Source organism: Rhinolophus ferrumequinum, chromosome 4 (assembly GCF_004115265.2).
Source record: "Rhinolophus ferrumequinum isolate MPI-CBG mRhiFer1 chromosome 4, mRhiFer1_v1.p, whole genome shotgun sequence".
Lineage (NCBI taxonomy): Eukaryota > Metazoa > Chordata > Mammalia > Chiroptera > Rhinolophidae > Rhinolophus > Rhinolophus ferrumequinum.
In genome coordinates, this window is record NC_046287.1 from 91,581,256 (window position 1) to 91,605,251 (window position 23,996).

Below are 23,996 nucleotides of genomic sequence, written 5' to 3' on the forward strand. Positions count from 1 at the left end.
TGAAAACAGAGATTCTTATCACTATTCCAGATTTAATGAGTCAAAACTTTAAAAGCTAATAATAAAACAAGAGTAGAAAATATGGTTTATGGTACAACAAAATGTATTTTCATAAGATATTAATTATGTATCAATAATGCATTTAAACTAAATACAATACTTCATTCTGCACAAAGAACTTACAGATCATATGTAATAACAAAATGACTAGTTCTTTAAGAAAATGTTTTTAAAACCATACAATAAAATTTCCAAAGCCAAACAAAAATATTAAACACATTACTTTGTCGTATAGGACATCATAACCTTATTTATCTAACACAGCAAGCAGATTTTGTACTAAAAACAGAATGGGAGGGGAATCTAAATTAAACAAACTGCAGGGAATGGGTATTCATAAATTTCTGGTTAACTGAGGCTTAATATTATTAAGAACCACGGGGTCTTTGAGCATCAAATATTATTTATTAAAATAAAAACTTCCCCAAACATCTTTGCTTTCCTACCTCAGCAAAGATTTTTTTTTTCCCTTTACAATTCAGAACGCTGCTGCTCATTTGTCAAATATATGAACACTATCTGGTTAATTTCTTAAACTTAACTACCAATGTCACCCTTCAGATGCTGATTTTGTTGCATTTCCTTACACTTTTTTCCCCTGATGAACCTAGGGCTTATGATAGGGAAAATCTTGAAACATGCTTAGATAAAAATTGGTCTTAAAGATACTTTATTCATGAATAATTCAGCAAGAATTTACTGAAAGTCCATATATTTCCTGGTCTAGAAAGAGCAAGACAGACACTAGGCCTGCCTCCAGAGCTCACCTTCTAGAATACAGCAAATTGAGCACTGGTTCTCACTCACTCTGAGCCATCATTTAATTTTTAAAGATTTGCATCGATTTTGATTTGTTCTGTAAGGGCAAATAAAATTGTCTCCTGTCCCTATCATTCTTTAGATTCTCATAAAAGGAATTTTGAAATCTGTACGTTGACAAGGCCAACACTTTGCTCTCTCCAATTGCATTCTACTCCTCATGACAATGCGAGTATTTTTCCCCTTCGGTTCTGCCAACAAAGCCTCTGCACTTTTGCCTCCCCAGCTGGCTTTTTCTGTAACACTCTGCTACAGCTTTCTGTTCCCCTTCATGGTTGTCTTTTGTTTCTTTCCTCCTTAGTAGAAGCCTGGTTACCTGGGCTTTCCCATCTTCCCTTTCCTGGCTCCTCATTCATTTGACTAATCTTAACACTTTCTTAAATGTCGGGCCTTCAGTGAGTATAATTAATCGGCATTTCCAATGAGCATTTTTCTTGAGCTTTATTGTGAACTTCAGGTCTTCCTTACAATACTGACTGCCTGAGTGCTAGTTAGAAATATCCTCAGAAAGACAATGTTTCTTTGGGATTCCTCTTTTAATGACTGTATTAAAAGAAACTGATAAAGGAATGCATAACTCAGCAAATGATGCATCTACTTTATTTTCAGTTCTCACCATTACAAGTATTGGATTCTCTTTGGTGTGGGATATTGATTTTACACATAACATAAGGGAGATCAAAAAGTTCAATTTTTGGCTCCTTGATATTCAATTAAAATTCATATGAACACATGAAACTTGAAACTTAAAAAAACCTAAAGATTAAGACAGTTAAATATTCATTGATATGTCTATATCCTGTATCATCACCGATATATAATTAAGAATTCTGTATTCTTAACTATTTTTGAGTCTGCAAGTCAGATCTGTCAAGCAAACTGCCATGTATAATCCAAAACCCTCTTAAAATTTTAACTCAAAGGAGGAAGATTCAATAAATTTTAATTTTCCAAATGTTCTAAGAATTATCAGAAGCATCCTCCAGTAATAAAACACAGCTGGATAATGCATTTACCCAAAATGAACAAGGTGTGTTGTGAGGTAGCAATGAGAGACTAAGATCTTCTGTGCAGATGGTACCCTCAATGCATAAGCATTCCCTCTTCACAAGAAGACAGGGAATAACAAGAGACAGAGAGTCAACTTTCATTATTTCATCAGCCACTGGTGTTTTCATAGTATTTTAAATGCCTGATTTCAGTTTCACAACAATACCAATATTCTGAAAGGTAATCCTATTTTCCAAGTAGCGAATATTAACAACTTCCAACACGATCTCTAGGAATAATTCGCAGTTCTGAACCATGCTTTAGAAAAACATTGCCTATACAAACAAACAAAACATAAAGTTAGGTATTTACAAAACATGTTAACAGTCCAACAACTAAATACAATAAACTAAGTAGTATAAAGTAAGTAGGTACAAAAGCACAAACATCATCAGAACTCAATTCCATTCTTTTAAGGCTTGTTTCTATTTCACTCATGTCTTCAGAACCCAACCATGCCTGAAAATTTTAAATAAGAATAGTAGCCACAAAAATGCTAACAAATACACTTAGCAAATAACAATGTAAATCAATTTAACCATCAATATTTGCTTTAATCTACTCTACAATCAAGGACAGAAAAAATAATGAATCTAAATTACCAGAAGTAACAAAAGTTTAGAAACTCTGATCTATTTTGGTTCAACTAACTGACTGAGATTTACTTCATGTCCCAAGATGCGCCCATTTCAACTTTTAATGTTAAAACAACAGGCAACATGTTAAAATAAGCAATAATTAAAATATAAACTACTGAATATTTCCAGAGTATGAAAAGCTTTAAACCTAAGTTTAAAGGCATTTACACAGTAAGATGCCTCATGATTTTCAATGAATAACCTTTTCAATTTAATAAAATTATACACTTAAAGCAACTGATTTAAGTTGAAAAATTTACAATTTTTAATCCCTCTTCATTTTCTATATGGCTGAATTTTAATCCCAAGCTCTATGAGGACAATATAATTTTGTTATAAGACAGAAGTACTTTAAACATAATTTAAACATAAATACTGCTCAAATTGAGCTAACATTATATTAAAGCATGCTTAATTTCAAAAGATTATAATTAGATTCTAAGCCAAAAAGGGTACATCTAAAAAATATAAAATTACCTCTTAAAAACGTCAAGATTACTTTTACTCTACATTTAGTTAGGACATCAATATATATAGCACTGTATAATGTTAAGTTTGAAGTTCTCAGTGTGGACTAAGCCATTTGAAATTTAAATGAGTACTTCTTTAAAGTAATAATAATAGCTAGCACTTACTGAATGCTTACTGTGGATAATGCCAGCTTTTAAGCATGTTGCATGTACTACCTCACAACTACATGATGAGGTATGTAGTTAGGTCAAAACCATCATTCCCATAAGGATACTATCTTACCTTTAGACTTTTTGCTATGAGTATTAAATACCTTTAATGCTTATTAGTCAGGTTTTCTCTTTTTGTAACCAAATTCATGTATTACTGATACATATAATGAAACAAATTATTATTCAGACATATAGGTAAAGACTGCTATAAAATCCCTAAAAAACAGCAATTATGCTGTTAAAATCCTATCCAGTCCAATTAGAATTAAGTATTTATTATTATCAATTGACATATGTAGCCCCAACCACCTCTCCATGAGTTTTAGATAGATACTCACCAGCAGTCTGTGCAGGATTTATTCCTATTCCATCTAGAAAATAAATTGTAAAATCACCTAAAAGTTATTTCTAAAGGCAAAATGGTTTAATAATAACAAGAAACTGGCCCAAATGGTGCTGCTGTGTAGACAGGCACAAGACAAAGAATTTCAATCCAAGAGCATGAATGGCAATCGTTCAGGTAAATTATGTGTTGAAATCTGTTATATTGTACATTCACACTCACTGATGGATTAGATGAGAACATTTATCAATGCAATGATCTTGGTAAGGTCTACAGAAGAGAGTTTTATTCTGTTATGTCATACACAGTGAAAAACACAACCCAGAGCACCTTAGGCTTATCACTCCTCATTTACATTTTGCTCCAATGGATAAAAATCTTAAGGCCAGGAGAGCCCCCAGTCACATAATTCAAGTTCCACTCACATTTGATAAAGATTTATAAAACACCTTTTCAAAAGCTACTCATCTGTAAATCTGAAACTTTCTAGAAAGCAGGCTTTCTTCTAAATAGAGATACACTTCAAGTGACAGCATGCAGAATGTTTTAGAAAGAGCAATTTTGTTCTCAACTAAATCATGCTACTTACACATTAAACCCATCTTCTCAGTCTATCCTAACTGCACAGGAACCACTCACTTGCACCCATAAATATTAGTTTGTATTCTTGAAAAATAGTTAAACTCTCACTGCCATCTTTACTCCTCATCTTACTTTCTCACAGAGAAAGTTTCATCAAACTTAATTATTAATAGTATTTTAAGACATTCAGAATTTAAATTAGATATCTAATTAAATAAAATCCTCATTACTGCAAGCATTAAGAAAGTTTTCACCAGGAAAACAATTATAAGGTACAGTAAAGATACCTTGTTTAACTTCCTAAATTCTAAAAGCATTTATCAATACAACTTTATTTAAAAAAAAAAAAACACCTTATTAAATAAAAGGAAACGTTTTTCCTTTTCCTTTTATTTAATAAGGTATTTTTTTTAAATAAAGTTGGACATAAGATATTATAAAGTGCTGTACTACAACAAAAGTATAAAGCAACTGAAAAGAGCTAATTATGGACAATAACCTTAGTGTTTAGAATTATGTGTATCATTTATGTTGATATACATTTTGGGCTTTTTATTTAAATCAGTTTTAATTTGACTTCTTTTAAACAGAATTTTAAACAGAATTTCTGTAATTCTGAGGTAATAGGTTTAAAATGAATTCTTACCATTGGTAATAATAGCACTTGTGGCTGCAGGAACTTTAAACTAAAGGGGAGAAAGAGAAAACAAATTTTATACAAACACTGTATGAAAGATGAATAGCTTAGCATGGATAGTGTACATATAATCAATTCTATAATTTTAAAATGCAATTTATCTTTTAGGATAAGTAACATCATCAAAAAACGTGCTACTGTAATTTGCTTTATTTTTAAAAACTATAATTTCTAAATATTACATTTTACTTTATCTAGGACACCATGGATTATAAAATGCACCTTATTTTACGTACCAAAAACAAAATCCAGTAAACACTATCAGGGAATCTATGACACAATCAATGTTTACTTGTTCAGACTTAGACATGTTACTTTCATCATACAAGATCTGACAATTAAGTTCATGAACTCTGTTGCAACGACGATGTTGCTAACCATTTTTGATATCAGAGGGATTATTCATTATCAATTTTTACTAACTGGACAGTTAACAAAGTTTACTATTTGGAAGGGCTGAAAAGGCTGCATGAAAGTTAGATGACCTAAACTTTTTGCCAATTCATGGCTTTTGCATCACAACAATACACGGCACCGTCAAGTGAGGGAGTTTTTAACCAGTAAACAAGTAAGTATATTGAACACCTTCCCTGCTCACCTGATCTGGCCCTGAAGGACTTCTTTCTTTACCCAAATATAAAGTAAATATCAAAAGGAAGACATTTTGATGATATTCAGGACATCAAGGGTAACAAGATGATAGCTCTGATGGCCATTCCAGAAAGAGTTCCAAAATTGCTTTGAAAAGGATGGACGAGGCGCTGGCATCGGTGCATAGCTTCCCAAGGGGAGTACTTCAAAGGTGACCATAGTGATATTCAGCAATGAGGTATGTAGCTCTTTTTCTAGGATGAGTTCACGAACTTAATTGTCTGACCTCTTATATAACTATCTTGCATAAGCAAAAATAAAAGCAAGGCAATTGCTTAGACGTCTTCCCAAAATTTCTTTGTAGAAACAGTAAGCTCAAACAAATGCTGTCTTGTTTTTAATGGGAGGCCAACCAAGGCTCATATTCCTTCCGCAATTTCTCCTTTAATATATTGCTGACTTAAATCTCACGGGATGGCAACAATCTATGCCACCAGGAAACAGCAACTAAGTTCAAGTATGTGCACGTGATGTCAACTAGACAACTATGTGACTACCACATGCAAACAGTGATAGTAAGACTCCACTGATCTACTCTCAGAGATGTAAAAAGATGTGTTTTCTAAATCAATGAAATGTGGTATGAAACTTACTGGTAGCTGACAGGCAGAATTCTTTTCTTAATGCTCTAGACAATAGCAGTTGTCCAACTGTATTCAAGTCCTCACAGTTCATTAATTTATCCAACAAATATTCAGTATGCACTTCTATGCTATGGACAAGTTTTATAGATATTATAGTTGAGTTTTGTGGTCAAATAACTTTGGAAAACACTAAGTTACACTAGTATTCTTTTTAGAGTCATATAATGTGCTGCTAATCCAGTTTATTGAATTCCAGGAAGGAAACAGTGAATAAAGTGGTTCCCATAGTTTTTAGCCGTTTATCCCAGTTTTTTTCTTTTTCTTTTTCTTTTTTGGTGGTTCTAGTAATTTGGGAATACTACTCTGGGAAATGCTGCTTTAGGTATTTATAATGGTCACATATGCATAGTTTAGAAAAACAACCAAAAGCTTATTTTATGAATTAAAGAATCATATTTTAAAATAACTGAATTATGCATTGGAACCACTACTTGTTACAGGATTATGTACCTAATAAATAGTTTTACGGTCTAAAATGTCCATTCTTAGTTGTAAATGTCCTTTTAAAGATTTAAGAATTTTAAGTAAACCTAATTTACAATAACTTCAAAACTTATTTACAGAGGTTAATACTAAGGTAATACTAAAAAAAAAAAGTTTTGATCAAATACTCAAATTAATTATAGGACGTATCAGATTTCCACAACTTGAATATTACAAAATTTCTAGTTACCTTACCAAGTGTCTTATTCTTAGATTATGTCCATTTTAAGATAAACTAGGTATTTTCTTTGTCATACCCATATGGTGGCAACATATTTTATGAAAATTAATCAAAAGCAACTGCTGACACCATTTTTCCCTTTTACAGAATGTAGAAACAATGGTTAAGCTGAAATGTGGGGAAGCATCACTAGTGATGTAAAATGTAGTAACTACTTTTGTCCTACCTTGCTGACAAGTTTTCTCTTGGATGTAAAGTGTATTTTATGCTCCTCAGTTTTCATTTCTTTTCTTCCTCAGGACCCGTAAGTGTTATTTAAGAGGTTCTTCTCAGGCTTTGACAACTCACTACTCACTTAAATTAACCCAGTCAGGTATTGGGGAATTTTATTACTTTTATTAAGAGAATTTTACTAGGCATTTCAATTCACAAACTCTTGGGTTTGTCAATTCTCGTTGTCACTGAAAGACTCTATAATGTCATTTTGTGAAAGGCCTTCTCACTGTTGCTTGAAACTCATACCCCTTCTAAATGTGTAACACCCATGATTCACAACAGTTATAAGCTATATTCAAACTTTAATATATGCAGTTGTGTGAAGTTTGTTAACTTATTTTCTACTGCATGTCTGTTAGGATGCTGTTACGTTCACACTAGAAGACAAAGATCACATCATGCCTTAGTCTTACGAAGGACGCACTATGAAACTGTAACTTTAAAATCTAATAAATGTTAATTATAGCTTGTACAGATCTATTTCTTAAATTGGAATCTGTGAAATCTGCTATGCCGCAGACCAGGAATATTTTTGCAAGTGATCTGTGCGCAAAGTAATGATAATGCTATATTCAGATTTGTTTCCCATCTCTTTTTACTTATTCTTACTGCATGCAGAATAGATCAAAACTGACTATAAACAAGTATTCCACTTTTCAGTTTAATTCTGAATGCGTCCCTGGACAATAGTTTACAAGGAGCTGTAAGTGCGGATGAGTTGGCAGATTTTCCATTAATCACTTAAATACAGAGGACTGTGGGTTAAGTTGGTTCCATATTTACTTAGTTACTAAAATTATTTTCCCATGAATATAAACTTTTCTGAAGATTCTGAATCATAACATTTGGATTTGAGTTACTCTGTAACAGTACAGCATTTTTAACTTCACAGTATTTCAGTAAATACTGTATTTTTATTCAAAATCAATCAGATAGAAAAGACATGCATTTACTACATACTCACATTGTACAAATTAAGAAATTTGAGGAGAGAAATTGAGAGGCTTGCCCATGTCACAGATAGTGAATGACATTTAAAATATGAACCCTAATTCTCCCACGTCAAATCTGGGTGCCATTTCCATCCAAACTACTCTCCCAAGAGTCAAGTCCAAACAGCTGCTTTATAGATGCTTCTGATGATAATTTTGGATGGAAAATTTTTATTTCTTAAAAACAGAAAACCTAAACATTAAAAAAAACTGCATACTTTTAAAAAACAAATTTTACTGACAGTCTATATACCTATATAGACTATATACCTATATAGACAGTCTATACCCTATATAGACTGACAGTCTATATACAGAAAATTGAAAAACATGATAAGGATATTTAAAAAATTGTAATTCTAGAATCAAAACCAGTAAAAATGAGCATACAGACCACAGTGTGATATACTGCTGTTTAAAAAAATTTACATATCATTGAACCCTTTCAATTTCAATAAAAATTTTCCTTATGATTTTCAATGGCTGCATTGAATAGAAGCATCAATTTGTTTAACTCTTCTTTTATCTGTTGTGTCTTAACTTTCATTCTACTTATATCTGTAAGTAAAGCTTAATTTTTTTGATAGCATAAACCTAGTAATGAACCCACAGGGAAGTAGTAGGTCAAAGTGCATGCAAAATTTAAAGATTTTTGAGATACACTGCCAAGCTGCGTTCCACACAGGTTGTTCCAATGTCTATACTTACTTCTTCTGCCGCAAACTTTAAGACTGCTGTGAAAGGTGTACTTTCAGGAACACTGAGTCTGCAAGAAGAATTAAAAAGAATTTTTTAAAAAGCTGATTTTTTAAAAGCCTTTGTTCCTTATATGGGCTATTGTAGCAGACATACACAAATCTGCCTTTTGAATCTGAAGATTTTGACTGCACACTACCTTCATTAACTCTAAAATAAACAAAACAGGCAATCAGCCTTATATCTGAGATGGTACCCACAGTTCCACTTTGAAAATTAACAACATGTACATGTGCAGATTTATATATTTTTAGTATTTTGATACAAATAGGTCTAGCATACGGTCTGCTGCTTGTTTCCAGAAGTGGATTTCAAAAAGTGGAATCTCTCCTTAGTCATCAGTCCACTTTACCACCTCTAGTCCAAACATCTTTCCACCCAATACAGGAATGTCATCATTTTCATTATAAGAGAATGCTCTGGGAAGCATCACGGATCACAAATCGTTTCATGAACCTTTCTTTCTCTGCACTTTTAATAATCAAGTCTAAAATAGTAGACCAAGTTGATGAAAATGAGTATGTTTACTATGGCAAAACTAGTATGTTTACTATGGCAAAAAAAGTTTCCCACAAAACTTTTATATCATCGTTAGACAAAGGGCTTAATACAATCTGAAATAACATTTTGGAGAATGATGGATGATTTTGTTATTGACTTGAACAGTTTCAAGTATATTAAAGATTACTGATAAATGATCAATCTATGAATTTTCCAATTTAAAAACTGAAAAAGAATTGACATTATACTATAAAACAAAAACACCTAAAGGACAGGAAGAGGTTAAAAAAACGTAAAATAAAAAAATATAATACTCCTAATACAAAATGAATTAGTGATTAAAGGTAGAAAAACAGATTCTTTTCCAAAGCAGGGAAGAGAGACTTACAAGCTAACATTTCTCTTTGAAACTTTTCTATTGTCACCCCTGTATTATTCTTTAATGCTTTAACGTCAACTTTCATTATGTAACATTTTCATGTATAGGTCCCATTTCTTTACCTAGTTTGCAGATCACTGAATACAAAAATCATTGTATCTGCCATAGCATATTATGATTTCCATAAAAATAAGTGTGAACAGATTTCTTGGCTGCCCCCATTCTACTCCTCCAAAATACGACTGAAGGGTGAAAACAGATATCATTTTTTTCCTTTCTTTCCTTTTTTGGGGAGGGAAGAGAATAAAAACAAAATTCTAAAGGATAGTCACTTGTTTAAAAATTATCTAATAAATTGGTAATGTATTAGTTTACAAAGTAAGGAACAGCATTGCAAATATTTTTGCATTATGTTTATAGCTTCGAATCTGAGATTCACTGTCCTAAAACTTGTCCTCAAAAGGTCAACTTCTAAAATCTTAGGGTTTCAATTCACTTTTAAACTGGAGATTGGAAATGTCCTTATAAAACATAAATAGATGTCATATTGATATTAAATCAGTGAGCCTGTCCAAAGATAATCCCAATAAAGCATAAAATGAAAACACATTTTAAGGCCTGTTCTATGTGGCAGAAAATTAGAGGGTCTGGGAGTTGCTGAGACTCCATGGACTTTATCTAGATTTGAATTTGTTGTGTTTGCCAGTTGCGTCATTATGTAAATTTGACACTCACACATTATACTGGTGTTTTGAAAAACTGGGAACTAACCTGTATACTAAAGTGAATTTTTAAAATAAATTACTGGCAAAATTTGTTTTTCTTAATGTGCATTTCATATAAACAGAACTGATACAACTTGACAAATACTGTTATAACGAGTAAGAACCAAGTTTCTATAGAGAACTAAAGAAGAATGAGATGAACTTGAATAATTACAGAAATCTTCAGAAATAAAACTCTGATCATTAAAGGGTGTTGTTTGCCATGAAGTGGTGTTCCTGAGACTGTACTTCCCCACACAGAAAAGCACATGTGTAAAAGCAGGGAGGATTAAAAGGACTTACTTGTCAATTTGGGAACAGGATGGCTGGAACTTTGTTAAGTGATGGTGGTAGAAAGAAAGGGAGGGAATAATAGAAGCCAGACTGAAAAAATTGAAAGCAGATTGAAAGAGCCACAGGTGTTTTTTAATTCATCCTTTATATACATGAAAATGTTTGATTTCAATATTTCTATAACCTCTTAGCAATATCAACAACAACAAAAAAAAAGAAAATTCTGACATCATCCAGAATAAATTCAGAACTGAAACGTACGTCCTCCCTAGAATCCAACTAGTAGTAATGTTAGAAAGTTAAAGGAAGTTTTTCTATCAAAGTATATGTTTACCTGCTTGACATTAAAAAGTCAAAGCATGTTTTCCCACAAATCTTAAGAATTGCTTTTACCAGTACCCAAGTACTAGTTACTGTTTCCTTTGAACAGGAAACAGCAAAACTATCTTTATGTATACAGGTACATATGCTATACATATTTTATACACACATAGACCCACATATATATACACACACAACCACACACACAGTAAACAACAAGTATGCCTACTAAATTCATCCTGTCACCAAATCAGTTGAACTGGTACAATGCTCCAGCCACGCTTATAGATACTGATGCTGTCCTACTCTGACCTTTGTACCTCCCTCCTTCTCACTTTTTTTCTAAAGCATATTTACACATTAATGAGAATAATCCAGTATAATGGGGAAACCAAAGGTGAGGAGGACAGGGGAATCTCTAGACTCTACATACTTTAATCTTGGGAAGATGAAAGAGATGAGATCCAGAGCCCAAATGGTACAACTTTGAGCAAAGTTGAGTTTTTCCATTCTAACAGGGTCACAGACAGAAATTACAGGTTTATAGATATAGTGGTAGCTTTGTAAATGTGACGGAAAGATAAGTCTCTCTCTGATGGCTTGAAACAAACAGGAAAAGAAACTGTGGAAAGTGTGAAGATATAGTTTTCAAAAGTCATTCAGAGAATAAAAAGAGGAAAATAAGCAAACTTGGGAAATGCAGCAGAGCTCTGGGTACTACTGAGCATCGTCATGAATTTTACGTAAAATCCATCAGCCTAATTGTGTGCTTTTCTCTAGGGTCAATCAGATATGCATAGAGAACCCAGTGGTTGAGTTGAGAGTTGGTATTTCACCAAGTGTTTGGAAGAAAATATAAGGGGGGGAAGGGAGGAGTGCGAAATCAGAGTTGAGGTGTTTGCAGGAGTGACTTAAAGATGGACCATGGACTGTAAGCTGGGTAAGAATGAAAGAAGTTGGGTTAAGGCATGGGGGAAGAGGGTAGTGATAGATTAAAAAAGCAGTCTCATTAGTGAATTAAAAGAAATATTACAACAGAAGAAATGCTAGAGTAAATCAGCTGTAAGAAGAGAATATCCGTAACAGTGCTCAAAACCGACATTTTAGAGGTGGAGCAATTATTTGACATAAGACGAAAAGATTCATCTGCAGATGAACCCATCAGGAGAGCAAAGGATTAGGAGGTTGCATGGGTCACAGACAGCTAAGTCAATGAGACTGATAACAGCTGTCATGGCTCAATTAGGTAGGCCACCAGAAATACTTATGCATAAAATCCTATTGAAGTCCTGTTCTTTGCTACATTTAGTATGACTTCCAGCCGCAATAAACTCAGTGTTTACCTACAATCATAGAAACGTCCAGGTGGAGAGTATCCAGGTTAGAAGATCCAGGTTAGACCCATGTTAACTGCTATAGGATAAGAAAAGGCCACGCATGAATAAACTGCTCTATTTCTGCATTTCCAATTTCTGCTATCACTTTGTACTAAATCCAACTTAGTTAGGATCCGATCTGAGGCTCACTACTTTGTGATGTACGACTGGCGAGTCACTCTCACACAAAAGTCAGAAGTCTGACAGTAATAAACGTTCACGTGAATCACAAGCAGGAGGGGACTGTTTAAGAATTCCAGTCATCACCAGAGCCCTGTCCACATGTCCTCCCGCTCCATCACCCACCAAATAACTTCAGAGGGGAGGTCACAGATCAGCAGCAACGTCTAGTCACACACCCCTACACCCTCGCGCCGGGGCAAGCTGACAACTAGAGGAGTGGGCCCGGGATCTCTCCTCTCAGGTTCGGGTGGGATGGGGGAGGCTCCCGGAAGAGCGCGCGCGGGCGGGGGCACAGGAGGGGAAGGATGGAGGCAGCTGGGGTGGGAGTTATACGGAAGGCTCGGATCCACCCAGCTCAGACCTGCTCTGCCACTTAAGAGGCTCATCGCGGTGGAGCTACTCACACTTTGTACGGCAGCCGCGGGTCGGACGTCAGCGTGATCTTAAAGGAAACCTTCGACCTGAAGAAGAGAGCGGGAGAGAGTTAGGTCGGGCAGTGGGACGGAGGATAGGGGACGGCTGTGGACAAACACTTACATGGTGGAGCGGGTAGGAACACAGACCACACACCAGCTGCCCCCAGCAGACCCACTTCCGCCGCAGGGCCCGGGACCGCCCCGCCTCACTCAAGTCCACGTCTCCCTCGGCAAGCTGGGGGCCTCCAAAGTTGCTGTTGTCCAAGGCACTGCCTGAATATCGGCCTCAGATGCTCATGCTAAGCGGAGCCTCCAAGTTACAACGAGGTGTTGATTTTGCATTTATATTCCTGAGAAGAACGTATGGATCGTATGGAATTAATGTCGTTCTAAATGCAGCTAATTGCTGCCGAATTTTTGTCAGGCAGCACAAGCGCTGCTATAGGCAGTAGGACTCCAGGTCTCAGCGGGCCGCTTGGGGCGGAAGTTGCTGTACCAGGAAGGCGGGCGAACTGCGGACGCTCTCCAAAGTTGCTAAGGCAACCTCCGAGCCGAACAGCTCCGTTGGGGCTCCATTCGAGAAGCTGGAATTTTCGCCCCGCTTTAGCTTTAGTATTCTTTTGCCTTTCCATTTAACCCAATCCTGTTTTATCATTTAGATTTCTCATATTTTTTCCTTCGCACTTTACTCTGCAATACTGACGTCTACTTAATTTCAACAGATGCGAGTTATCAAGGTAGTGAGAAAGACAAGGTGACTGCATTTGAGCAACTTTAAGTCTAATTGGGAAGAGCAAAATGTTCACAGATTTCAATAGCTTGTTATGTGGTTTGCTAGGATTAAACCAGGGCACTGGGTTGCTGATCTTCCGCCACACTTACTCAGTTTAACAACGCACTTAATCCTATGTTCCAAGCACTGAAGCTAAACACTAGGGATGACAGGACGAGTAAGAAAGGTGGGTGCTAACCCTCTACGATGTGAACAGTCAGAAGTTCTTGTATAGTGAGGGAAGAAGACCATACGTCCTCTAAATTTTATTACAAATCTAAGACCGTAATGCCTTCAGGGTTCATCCATGTTGTTGCAAATGGTAAGATTTCATTCTTTTTTATAACTGAGTAGTATTCCATTTTTGTGTGTGTAGAGATCAGAGTTTTAGTGGATATTATGTTGCATTCTTGAGAGATATTTAAGAGAGAAATAGGGAAGTAACTGTAGTGGGAATTCTGAAGACCAGTTTCATCTTTGCCATAATTTTGCAGCAGGATCACATCTCCCCACAGAAAGAGTGCTTATTCTGACTAGGAAAGAAAGGCTCCAACATTATCATAACTTGTCTTCACTTTTAAAAATTTATAGATCTTGCCATGTATAGAAAGATAGAGGCAAATTGTGATTGGTAGATTTTGGGATCAACAGTTACAGCATTAATAGCTGAAACAATGGGAGTAGTTGGGGTGATTAAGATTTTTGAGAATAGCAATAAGGAAAAAACTGATTGTGTTTACTTGATATCAAATAACAATGAAGAGATTAGAGTCTATACTTACACTCTCTATTTCTAAGAGGACATATGTTTTTAAACAACATTTGCATCTTACTTTTTGTAGTTTTATTTCTGCTCCTATAAAAACATATGGCAAAATCCTAAAAAGAAAAATATATTTAGATGAGAGAGTTTTTAGTATGTACAAAAAGTAGTGAAGACAGGATTCAACCTCATGCAGTGTGACTTCAGTACTTATCTGCTGCCTCTTCAGAAAATATATTAATATAATATGGTGTATCAAAATGACAAGGGGAAAACATTGTGTTCCCAAGAGATATTTACGAGCTACCTATTACTAAATGTTTAGAATTCTTTCCCATTTCAATACCCTAATTCTCCGCCCCATATGTTTGTCTCCTTGGTCATTGCATAATTTCTAGAACCTTCTAAGTTTTGTTTTTCTTAGAACAAGAAAATAAATTATAAATGGATTTATTGATATTCAGTATTTTACTTTTTTAAACTTTGCTAAGACATTTAGCAAAATTTGGCAAATATAGCAAGAGAAGGACGATATTTACTGAGAAGTTAAAACTGCTGAAGTATATTTAATGGCTGACTGTAAACAAAAGCAAACTCTGGATTTTAGGAGATAGTTGGCAAATGTAACATTTTAAGACAACAGCATAAATAGCCTAATGTGTTTTGGAAGGGATCCAATTAGTATCATGTACAGAGAGAAATGATCCTTGAAGTGCACAGTGTGACCATGTTAGAGCTCATTAAATGTCAGGGAAACATACCAATATTCTGTTTGCAAAAATATATAAATTTATCTATTAGAAGATAATTGAGGGAAATTAAATTTATATAAGCAGTAAAAAGATTTGCTTACATAGTTGTAAAAATTCTTACCAGTTATTTCTGTAATCAGCTTTAAATAAAATAGAAAACATGTTAGATTTGGATGCAAAAAAAAAAAAAAAAAAAAGATCTTCCTAACTTTTTTACCTTAATTTGACTGTATTTATGACTTTGACTAAAATCACCAGATAAATTATGTAATCCTGGAAGGTTTAGACTGGGGTATAAATCTTAGAATCTTATACTCCAGACACTTCATAGAATAGGAAACAAATTGTAGCCTGACCAATTAATAATAAATGAATATTTTTATTGTAGTTTAATTTGGTCATGTTTTTCCGTATTGTCTTTTCTCTCCCTACAGTCCTATAAGGGGCATTGATACCACTGGGCAATTATAATAATTAGGGATGCAAATTTATCAAGATTTATTTTCTGCTAGTTATTATGTTAAGCATTTAGTATAAGTGGAATCACAGAATATAGACTTTAAACTTTGACCTTGGCTGTCAGTTATAATTCAATGACAAGAGCCTTATGCAAAAAAGGAGAGTTGATCTATTAGACAGAAAGAAGCACATACATGGGAATATGGAAATGCTGTGGTGATCCTAAGGTAAGAGCTGCAGGGTTAAAGAATGTTTACATCCCTGTAAGCCCAAGAACAATGAAATATAAGTGAGATTAGGGCCTAGCAAGGCCAGGTAAAGGCCTTCAATGAGATTACAGCTCTACATGTGCTACACCTGATTATTAAATTAAATTAAGTGGTTAAATGTCATTCCCAAATATTTCCTGAACTTCATTGAGAAAATAAAAGCAATAACAGCAACAAAAAAACAGCTTTTCTAGGATGGTCGTTGTTTGACTATAAACCTTGTAAATGTGAGACTTAACCACAAGACTTGCAATATTTTAACTACTGAATTTGTAAAATACCTTTATTACAATAAATCATTTTAAAGTATAAAAAGCAAGAGTATACCGTTCTTGTATAATTAAAATTTACTCTAAATAATGGGTGAATTATTTGTTTAATGGGAATATTACTTGCTAGAAAAATTAGCCTCTGACAGATCTATTCCAAACGCAAGATTATAGTTTCTGCTACATATATATTTACTCATTTTGGTCCTTCCAACAGCTATATGGGATTAGTACTATTAATATTCAATTTTCAGTAGAGGAAAGTAGCACATGGAAATTAAATAACTTAAATGGCTCAAATGAGATTGAACTCAGATGTCTGATATTAAAACCAGAGTTTTAATTACTATGAAAGGTTAGGGATCTAAGTCATATCCTTAACTACTGACAGTTCTCAGAGGTAGGAAATATTACCCCTATTTCACAAATAAGGAAGTTAAAACACAGGGAGACTAAATAATTTTTTTAAGTCACACAGCTTGTAAAGCACCAGAGTTGAAATTGGAACCCTGGCAGGCTGGATCCAGAACCTGCACTCTTCAACATGATATGTCATAAATCTATGATCACTTGCTATGTTTATGCCATAGATATTCTGTTTTTCCCACTTCAGCTCCAGAGTCAGATTTCTTATACTGTGCAATGTGCTAATTTTTATTATATAATTGTAGAATCACATTATATTGAAAGGGAATTCAGAGAGCTCAGTAGAGATAGTACTATCTCTAGCAGGTGTTTTGGAAATTAGGGCATTTTTGGTTGCTAGAATGTTTGGGGTGATAAAAAATGAACCATAATACTAAATGATAATTTTGAACAACTAGATTTCTCTCACATTGCTGGATGAAGAATAAATTGGTACAATCATTTTGGAAAATGGTTTGACAGTATCTACTTAAGTGAACATGCACATATACTCTATGTTCCAGTATTTTCCCCTCTTGGAATATATCCAACAAAAACATATTCACCATGAGGTATGTCCAAAAATGTTCATAAAAGCGCTATTTTCTAATAGCCCAAACTGGGATTACCCAAATATTCATCAACAGAACAGATAAATAAAGTGTAATATATTCATATTAATGGATAGTGTCAAAAAGAATAAAATGCTTAGGAATAAATTTAACCAAATAGATGAAAGATCTGTACACAAAACTATAAAACGATGAAAGAAACTAAGACACAAATAAATGGAAAGTAATGTGTTAATGGACTGGAAGAATTAATATGGTTAAAATGTCCATACTTCCCAAAGCAATCCGCAGATTCAGTGTAATCTGTATCAAAATTCCAATGGCATTTTTTTCACCAAAATAGGAAAAAAAAATTCTGAAATTTGTATGAAAAAGACTCCAAATAGCCAAAACGGAAAGAATGAAGATAGAGGCATCATGCTTCCTGATTTTTAATTATATTACAAAGCCATAGTAATCGAAACAGTACATAGTAGTGGCATAAAAACAGACACATAGACTAATGGAACAGAATTGCGAGTTCAGAAATAAATCCAATGATATACAATCAACTAATTTTTGAGAAAAGCACTGAAAATACACACTGGGGAAAAGATAGTCTCTTTAATAAATGGTGTTGGGAAAACTGGATATCCATATACAAAAGAATGAAATTAGACCTTTCATACACCGTACACAAAATTTAATTCCACATGGATTAATTTTAATGTAAGACCTGAAATCATAAAACTTCTAGAAGAAAATGTAGGGAAAAAGCTCTTTGACATTGGCGTTGGCAGTGAATTTTTTGATATGACTAGAAACTCGGAACAAAATAATAGAGAAAGAAGTGGGACTACATCAAACTAAAATGTTTTTGAAAAGAAAATGAAACAACAAAATTAGAAAGCAACCTACAAAATCAGAGAAAATACTGGCAAATTATATATCTGATAAGGGGTTAATATCCAAAACAATAAAGAACTCATACAACTAAATAGTAAAAAAAAAAAAAAAAAAAAAAAAAAAAAAAAAAAACGACAAAAAATACTGATTTTTTAAAAAGTGGTAAATAGATATTTTCCCAAAGAAGACATACAAATGCCAACAGGTATATGAAAAGGTGCTCAACCTCACTAATTAGCAGGGAAATACAAATAAAAAAATAAGATACAAAACATTTTTTAAATGATATGATCACCTCACTCCTGTTAGTATGACTATTAGGAAAAAAAGAGAGAATAGGTGTGTTGACAAGGATGTGGAGAAAAGGAAGCCTGTATACTGTTGGTGGGAATGTAAATTGGTAAAACCATTATAGTAGATGCTCCTCAAGAAACTAAAAATAAAACTACCATATGATCCAACAATCTCTATTCTGGATATATATCCAAAGGAAATGAAATCAGTATCTTGGAGACATATGTGCACTCTCATAGTCATCGCAACATTATTCACAGTCAATACAGGGAAACCACCTAAGTATCCATCAATGGACGAATGAATGAAGAAATTGTGACATACATGAATGGATATATAAATTGTGAGATATATATTATTTTCAACAACGTGAATGAACCGGGAGGACATTATGCCAAGTGAAATAAGTCTGACATACAAAAAACTAAAGTGCATGCTCTCACTTATATGTGGAATCTGAAAAAGTCGAATACATAGAAACAAAGAATAAAATGGTGGTTTCCAGGCACCAGGAGGTGGGAAAATAGAAAAACATTGGTCAAAGGATACAAAGTTGCAGTTATACAAGAGGACTAAGTCTAGAGATCTAATGTATAGTATAATGATTATAGTTAATACTGTATTGAATATTGGAAATTTGCTATGGATATAGATTTCAGATGCTCTTCTTACAGAAAAAATATGGTAACTAGGTGAGAGGATATTTTAATTAGGTTAACTGTAATAATCATAATGTATATGTATTCAAATTATGTACACCTTATTTATAAATTTTTTTGTTGTTGTTAAAAACAATTTAAAAAAATCATCTGGAGAGCTTTTGAAGCCTACTGACTCCCAAATCCCACCCAGACCAATTAAATATTTGGTATTTCTGAGGATAGGGCCGAGAATAAGGAAAAAAAAAACAAAAAACAATTGCATCATAACTTGCCACATTGTGAATATATTGTTTCATTACCATTAAAATATTAATAATATTTAATTTGGAAACTTGATCTTCGATATATAAAAACAGTTTTCATTTATAACTCTTTATCATGCCTAACCAAAGCAAGGAACAGCCATCGATAATATTCTTTTACGTTTATACAGCATTTGTCTTGAAAGTGCTTTTAAATTTACTGCCTTGTTTTATGTCTAAAATAAAATGTACAAAGCATTCAGAATGGATATTATCTATCATTTATTCAAAAATTGAGAAAATGAGCAAAAAGAGGTTATGTACACGTCTAAGGTCACACATAGTTTGTGAGAGAATAGTGCAAAAACATAGTTATTGCATTTCTTATAAAATTTACCTCATTTGATTCTATACAAAGTTTATTTTTAATATTTATTGTTTGAAATACAAATAATTGAATTAATAAACTCATTTGATGAACTTCACAAGGAGTTCTTACTCAATTTTTATTTCCCAGCATGTAGACAGTATCTGGCATATAGCCAGCACTCAATCAATATTTGTTGAAAGAATTAACGTTGTGTTAAAAATGTCATAGATTGGTAATGCTTCCAAATTGCAGTAAACTTTTTTACATTTCATTAACTGCAGTCATAGATGTTCTTAATGCAGTAGATTATACACGTTGATTCTTGCATTGGTGTTTTAAGGCTTATCTATTCAAAGGATAGGACTACTCACTCAGTTCACTGCTACTGCTGAGAGCAGAGGTTAGAAAAGGCTAATTAAAGATTCTTATCAACTATGATTTAAAAAGAATCCATTAAAATAAAAAATTATGTGAATATCCTCACATAATCTATCACCATTACTTTATGTGACATATTTATTCTGAATCAGACACCCTGCATTAGAAATCTCATTATTGATTCTTCTAGAATTGTGTACTTCTCAGAAATGAAGGATTGCTCGTTCATATTAACCTCCCTTACAGCTCCCGTGGTGGTGGTGTTTAAAGCAGAGGTGGCAAGCTGATGGCAAATAGCCCTGAAGAATTTTAGGTTTTGTTTGTGTAGTGCTGCTTAGTGAGTAATACATTTGGTGGAGATACAAATAGTTCAGCACCTGTTACCCTAATCACACTTTCATGTTTTCTGTCGATCACCTGCAGTTATTTGAGCTTATATTTTGGTGTAAACAGTATAATTTAGAAAAGCATTTGTAGTTGCAATTCCATTAGCCAAAAGAACCGTATGAATACTTACGTATGTTTTATAATGCAGAATTTGGAGGTCTTAAAGATTTTAAAGACCCAAAGAGCTATAAGTCTAATAACTTATCTATAGTTTAAGAGTTATGTCATGAAGAGGAATTGATTTTAGAAGTTTAGCTTGAAGGAACTACTCTAGATATTAGAATTGTCTAACTTACATAATTCAAAAACTGCTTAGATGATTCAAAAACTTAATTGCTACCAAATTTAAATGTTTCTCTAAACACCTTGTCATTGCCTGCAATTAAGAATGCCTTTTAGGCAGATTTTTTCACCTCAGTTTAGTTGATTCTATCCCAAATCTATAATAATTTCTTTAAAAATTGTAACTATTTTTTCTTGCTTTCTCAGGTGTTAAAAAATGTCTGCAAAATTTTATTCATTCATCCATTGAGGGACATCCAAGTTGCCTCCACACCTTGACCATTGTAAACAGTGCTGCAGTGAACACATGAACAATGCGGCAGTGAGGATTTTGGGGGTTTTGGATGAATACCCAGAAGTGGGATAAATACCCAGAAGTGGGATCCTTTTATGTCTCTTGTTATAACCTTCGTTTTAAAGTCTATTTTGTCTGATCTAAGTATTGCTACTCCAGATTTTTTTTTTCCAAGTTTTGTTTCCATTTTCGTGAAATAATATATCATTCTTTAACTTTCAGTCTGTGTGTGTCTTTCAATCTGAAGTGAGTCTCTTGTAGGCAGCCTATGTAAGGGTCTTGTTTTCTGATCCATTCAGCCACCCTATGTCTTTTGATTGGAACATTTAATCCATTTACATTTAATGTAATTGTTATAGACATTAGTTATTGCTCTTACAGTCTTCATATTTTTATTATTTTTTTTTTTTCATCTTGAAGTCCCTCTGATACTTGCAATACTGATTTGGTAGTGATGAAGTCTTTTAGCTTATTCTTATCTGGGAAGCTCTTTACCTGTCCTTCGATTCTAAATTATACTTTGCTGGGTAGAGTAATCTTGGTTATAGGTCATTGCTTTTCAATGCTTTTATGTGCCAGCCCCTCTGGCCTGCAAAGTTTCTGTTTAGAAATCATCTGACTGTTTTCTGGGAGTTCCCTTGTAGGTAACTAACTGCTTTTTTCTTGCTGCTTTTAAGATTCTCTCTTTGTCTTTAACTTTTGCATTTAATTATGATGTGTCTTGGTGTGGGCCTATTTGAGTTCATCTTGTTTAGGACACTCTGTGCTTTCTGGGCTTGAATATCCATTTCCTTCACCAGGGTGGGGAAGTTTTCCATCATTATATCTTTGAATAGATTGTTAATTCCTTTCTTCTTTCTTTCTTTCTTTCTTTCTTTCTTTCTTTCTTTCTTTCTTTCTTTCTTTCTTTCTTTCTCTCTTTCTCTCTTTCTCTCTTTCTCTCTTTCTCTCTTTCTCTCTTTCTTCTCTTTTGGTACTCCTATGATAAGAATGTTGTTATGCTTGATGTTGTTCCCTTTAAACTATCCTTTTTTTTCTTTTTGCTGTTCTAATGATGTGTTTTCTGATACCTTATATTCCAAATCACTGATTCGATTCTCCACTTCATCTAATTACTGTTGATTCTCTCTAATATATTCTTTATTTCAGTTATTGTATTCTTTCTTTCTGACCTGGTTCTTTTTATGTTTTCTATCTCTATTTTATGTTTCCTATCTCTTGCTGAAGTTCTCACTGAGATTATTGAGCATCCTTATAACCAGTGTTTGGAACTCTGCATCTGGTAGATTACTTGTCTCCATTTTGTTTAGTTCTTTTTTGGGAGCTTTGCTTTGTTCTTTCATTTGGGACTTTTTTTTTTTTTTTTGTCTCCTCATTTTTGCTACCTCCCTGTGTTTGTTCTATGTATTATGTAGAGCTGCTATGTCTCCCAGTCTCAGTAGAGTGGCTTATGTAGTAAGTGTCCTGTAGTGCCCAGTGTCTAAGACTCCCTGGTCACTTGAGGTGGGTGCTGAAGGTGTATCCCTTGTGTGGGTTGTGTGTGCTCTCCTTTTGTATTTGAGCCTTGGTTGCTGTTTGCAGGTCAATAGGAGGTATTGACCCTTGGGCTGATTTGTTGTGAGGACTGGACATGACTACAGTGGAGGAGCTGTTATGCAGAGGCTGAACCTAGAGAACAGGATTTGCTTTAGCAGGGCTCTGGTGCCTTCCCAGTGTGACTTTCAGGTGTCATTTGTGGAGGTGGTTGTGTGGTGCTCTGATGTGGTTTGAAGCTGGCCACCAGGTGTGTTGGTTCTGGGGCCCTTAGGAGGGGCTGTGTTGCAGGTTAAACTCAGCCACTGCCTGTGCCCGGCCTGGGGCCACTTAGTATGAGCTACAAAGTGATCTGCAGGTGGTTGCCATTTGCACTGGCCTTGGAGGTGCCAGGGTAGGACAACTGGCCTGCAAACCAAGGCCAGCTGACATTAGTGCTGGGCTCAGGGCTGCTAAACAAGTGGTACAGGGCATGCTGAGGGTGGATTCTGCTTCTTTGGGGTTTGTGAACCTTTGACAGATTTTATGAATGTCCACAGCATAAGTCAAAACAGGCCATTTGTATGGAAAAGCCACTGGAAGTGGCTTGAGTCAGCCCACAAGTTGGGTAGGGAGAGGGTCTCAGGGAACCACCAGGAGGCATAACCAGTGTTAGCCAGGTTGATGGAGACTCGTATGTGCAGCCACCTGTATCTGCATGTTGTGTGAGGGGAGGACTCAACCTAAGAACAATGGTGCCTACCAGCACTTCTCTCTGGGGAAAAAGCTGCCCCTCCAGCCCTTGTCCTGAAGCCAGACAACTCAGTTCCACCCTGTAAGTCCCTGGCGCCTTTCAAACTGTGGCCCCAGCCCTCGAACTCAGAGCGAGTAAGTCCATCAGCAAGTAAGTCATGCCTGGGACTCAAGCCATCTTCTGTCTCACTCAGCCACAATCTCCAATGGTTTTCACAGCCAGAAATTATGGGGACCTCTCTTCCCAGCACTGGAACTCTGAGCTGGGGAGCCTGGTGTGAGGCTGGGACCCCTCGTACCCCAAGGGCTACTTCTTCAGGCAAGATATCCCTTCCCATTTTTAACTGCCAAGCATGGGTGTTGGACCAGCCCATTCTGTGTCTCCACCCTTCCTACCAGTCTCATGGTAGCTTCTTCTGTACATCCTTAATTATAGGACTTCTGTTCAGCTAGACTTCAGGTGACACTCAATGATGGTTGTTCTGTAGTTTAGTTGCCATTTTGATGTGGTTTGGAGAGGAGGCAAGCACAGCATTTACCTACTCTGCCATCTTTACTGTGGAAGTTATGTGTTTTTTAAATGTAA

General features: G+C 34.8%; 1 protein-coding gene across 1 annotated transcript; it reads right to left on the minus strand.

Moving 5' to 3' along the window:
* Window positions 1-1,457: 1,457 nt before the first annotated feature.
* On the minus strand, window positions 1,458-13,367 carry UFM1 (ubiquitin fold modifier 1). Its single transcript, XM_033104906.1, has 6 exons — window positions 13,211-13,367; window positions 13,078-13,134; window positions 8,808-8,865; window positions 4,822-4,861; window positions 3,589-3,621; window positions 1,458-2,204 (listed from the first exon to the last, which is right to left on the minus strand). Coding segments are annotated over exons 1-6 (258 nt in total). The 5' UTR covers window positions 13,213-13,367; the 3' UTR covers window positions 1,458-2,136.
* Window positions 13,368-23,996: the final 10,629 nt, after the last annotated feature.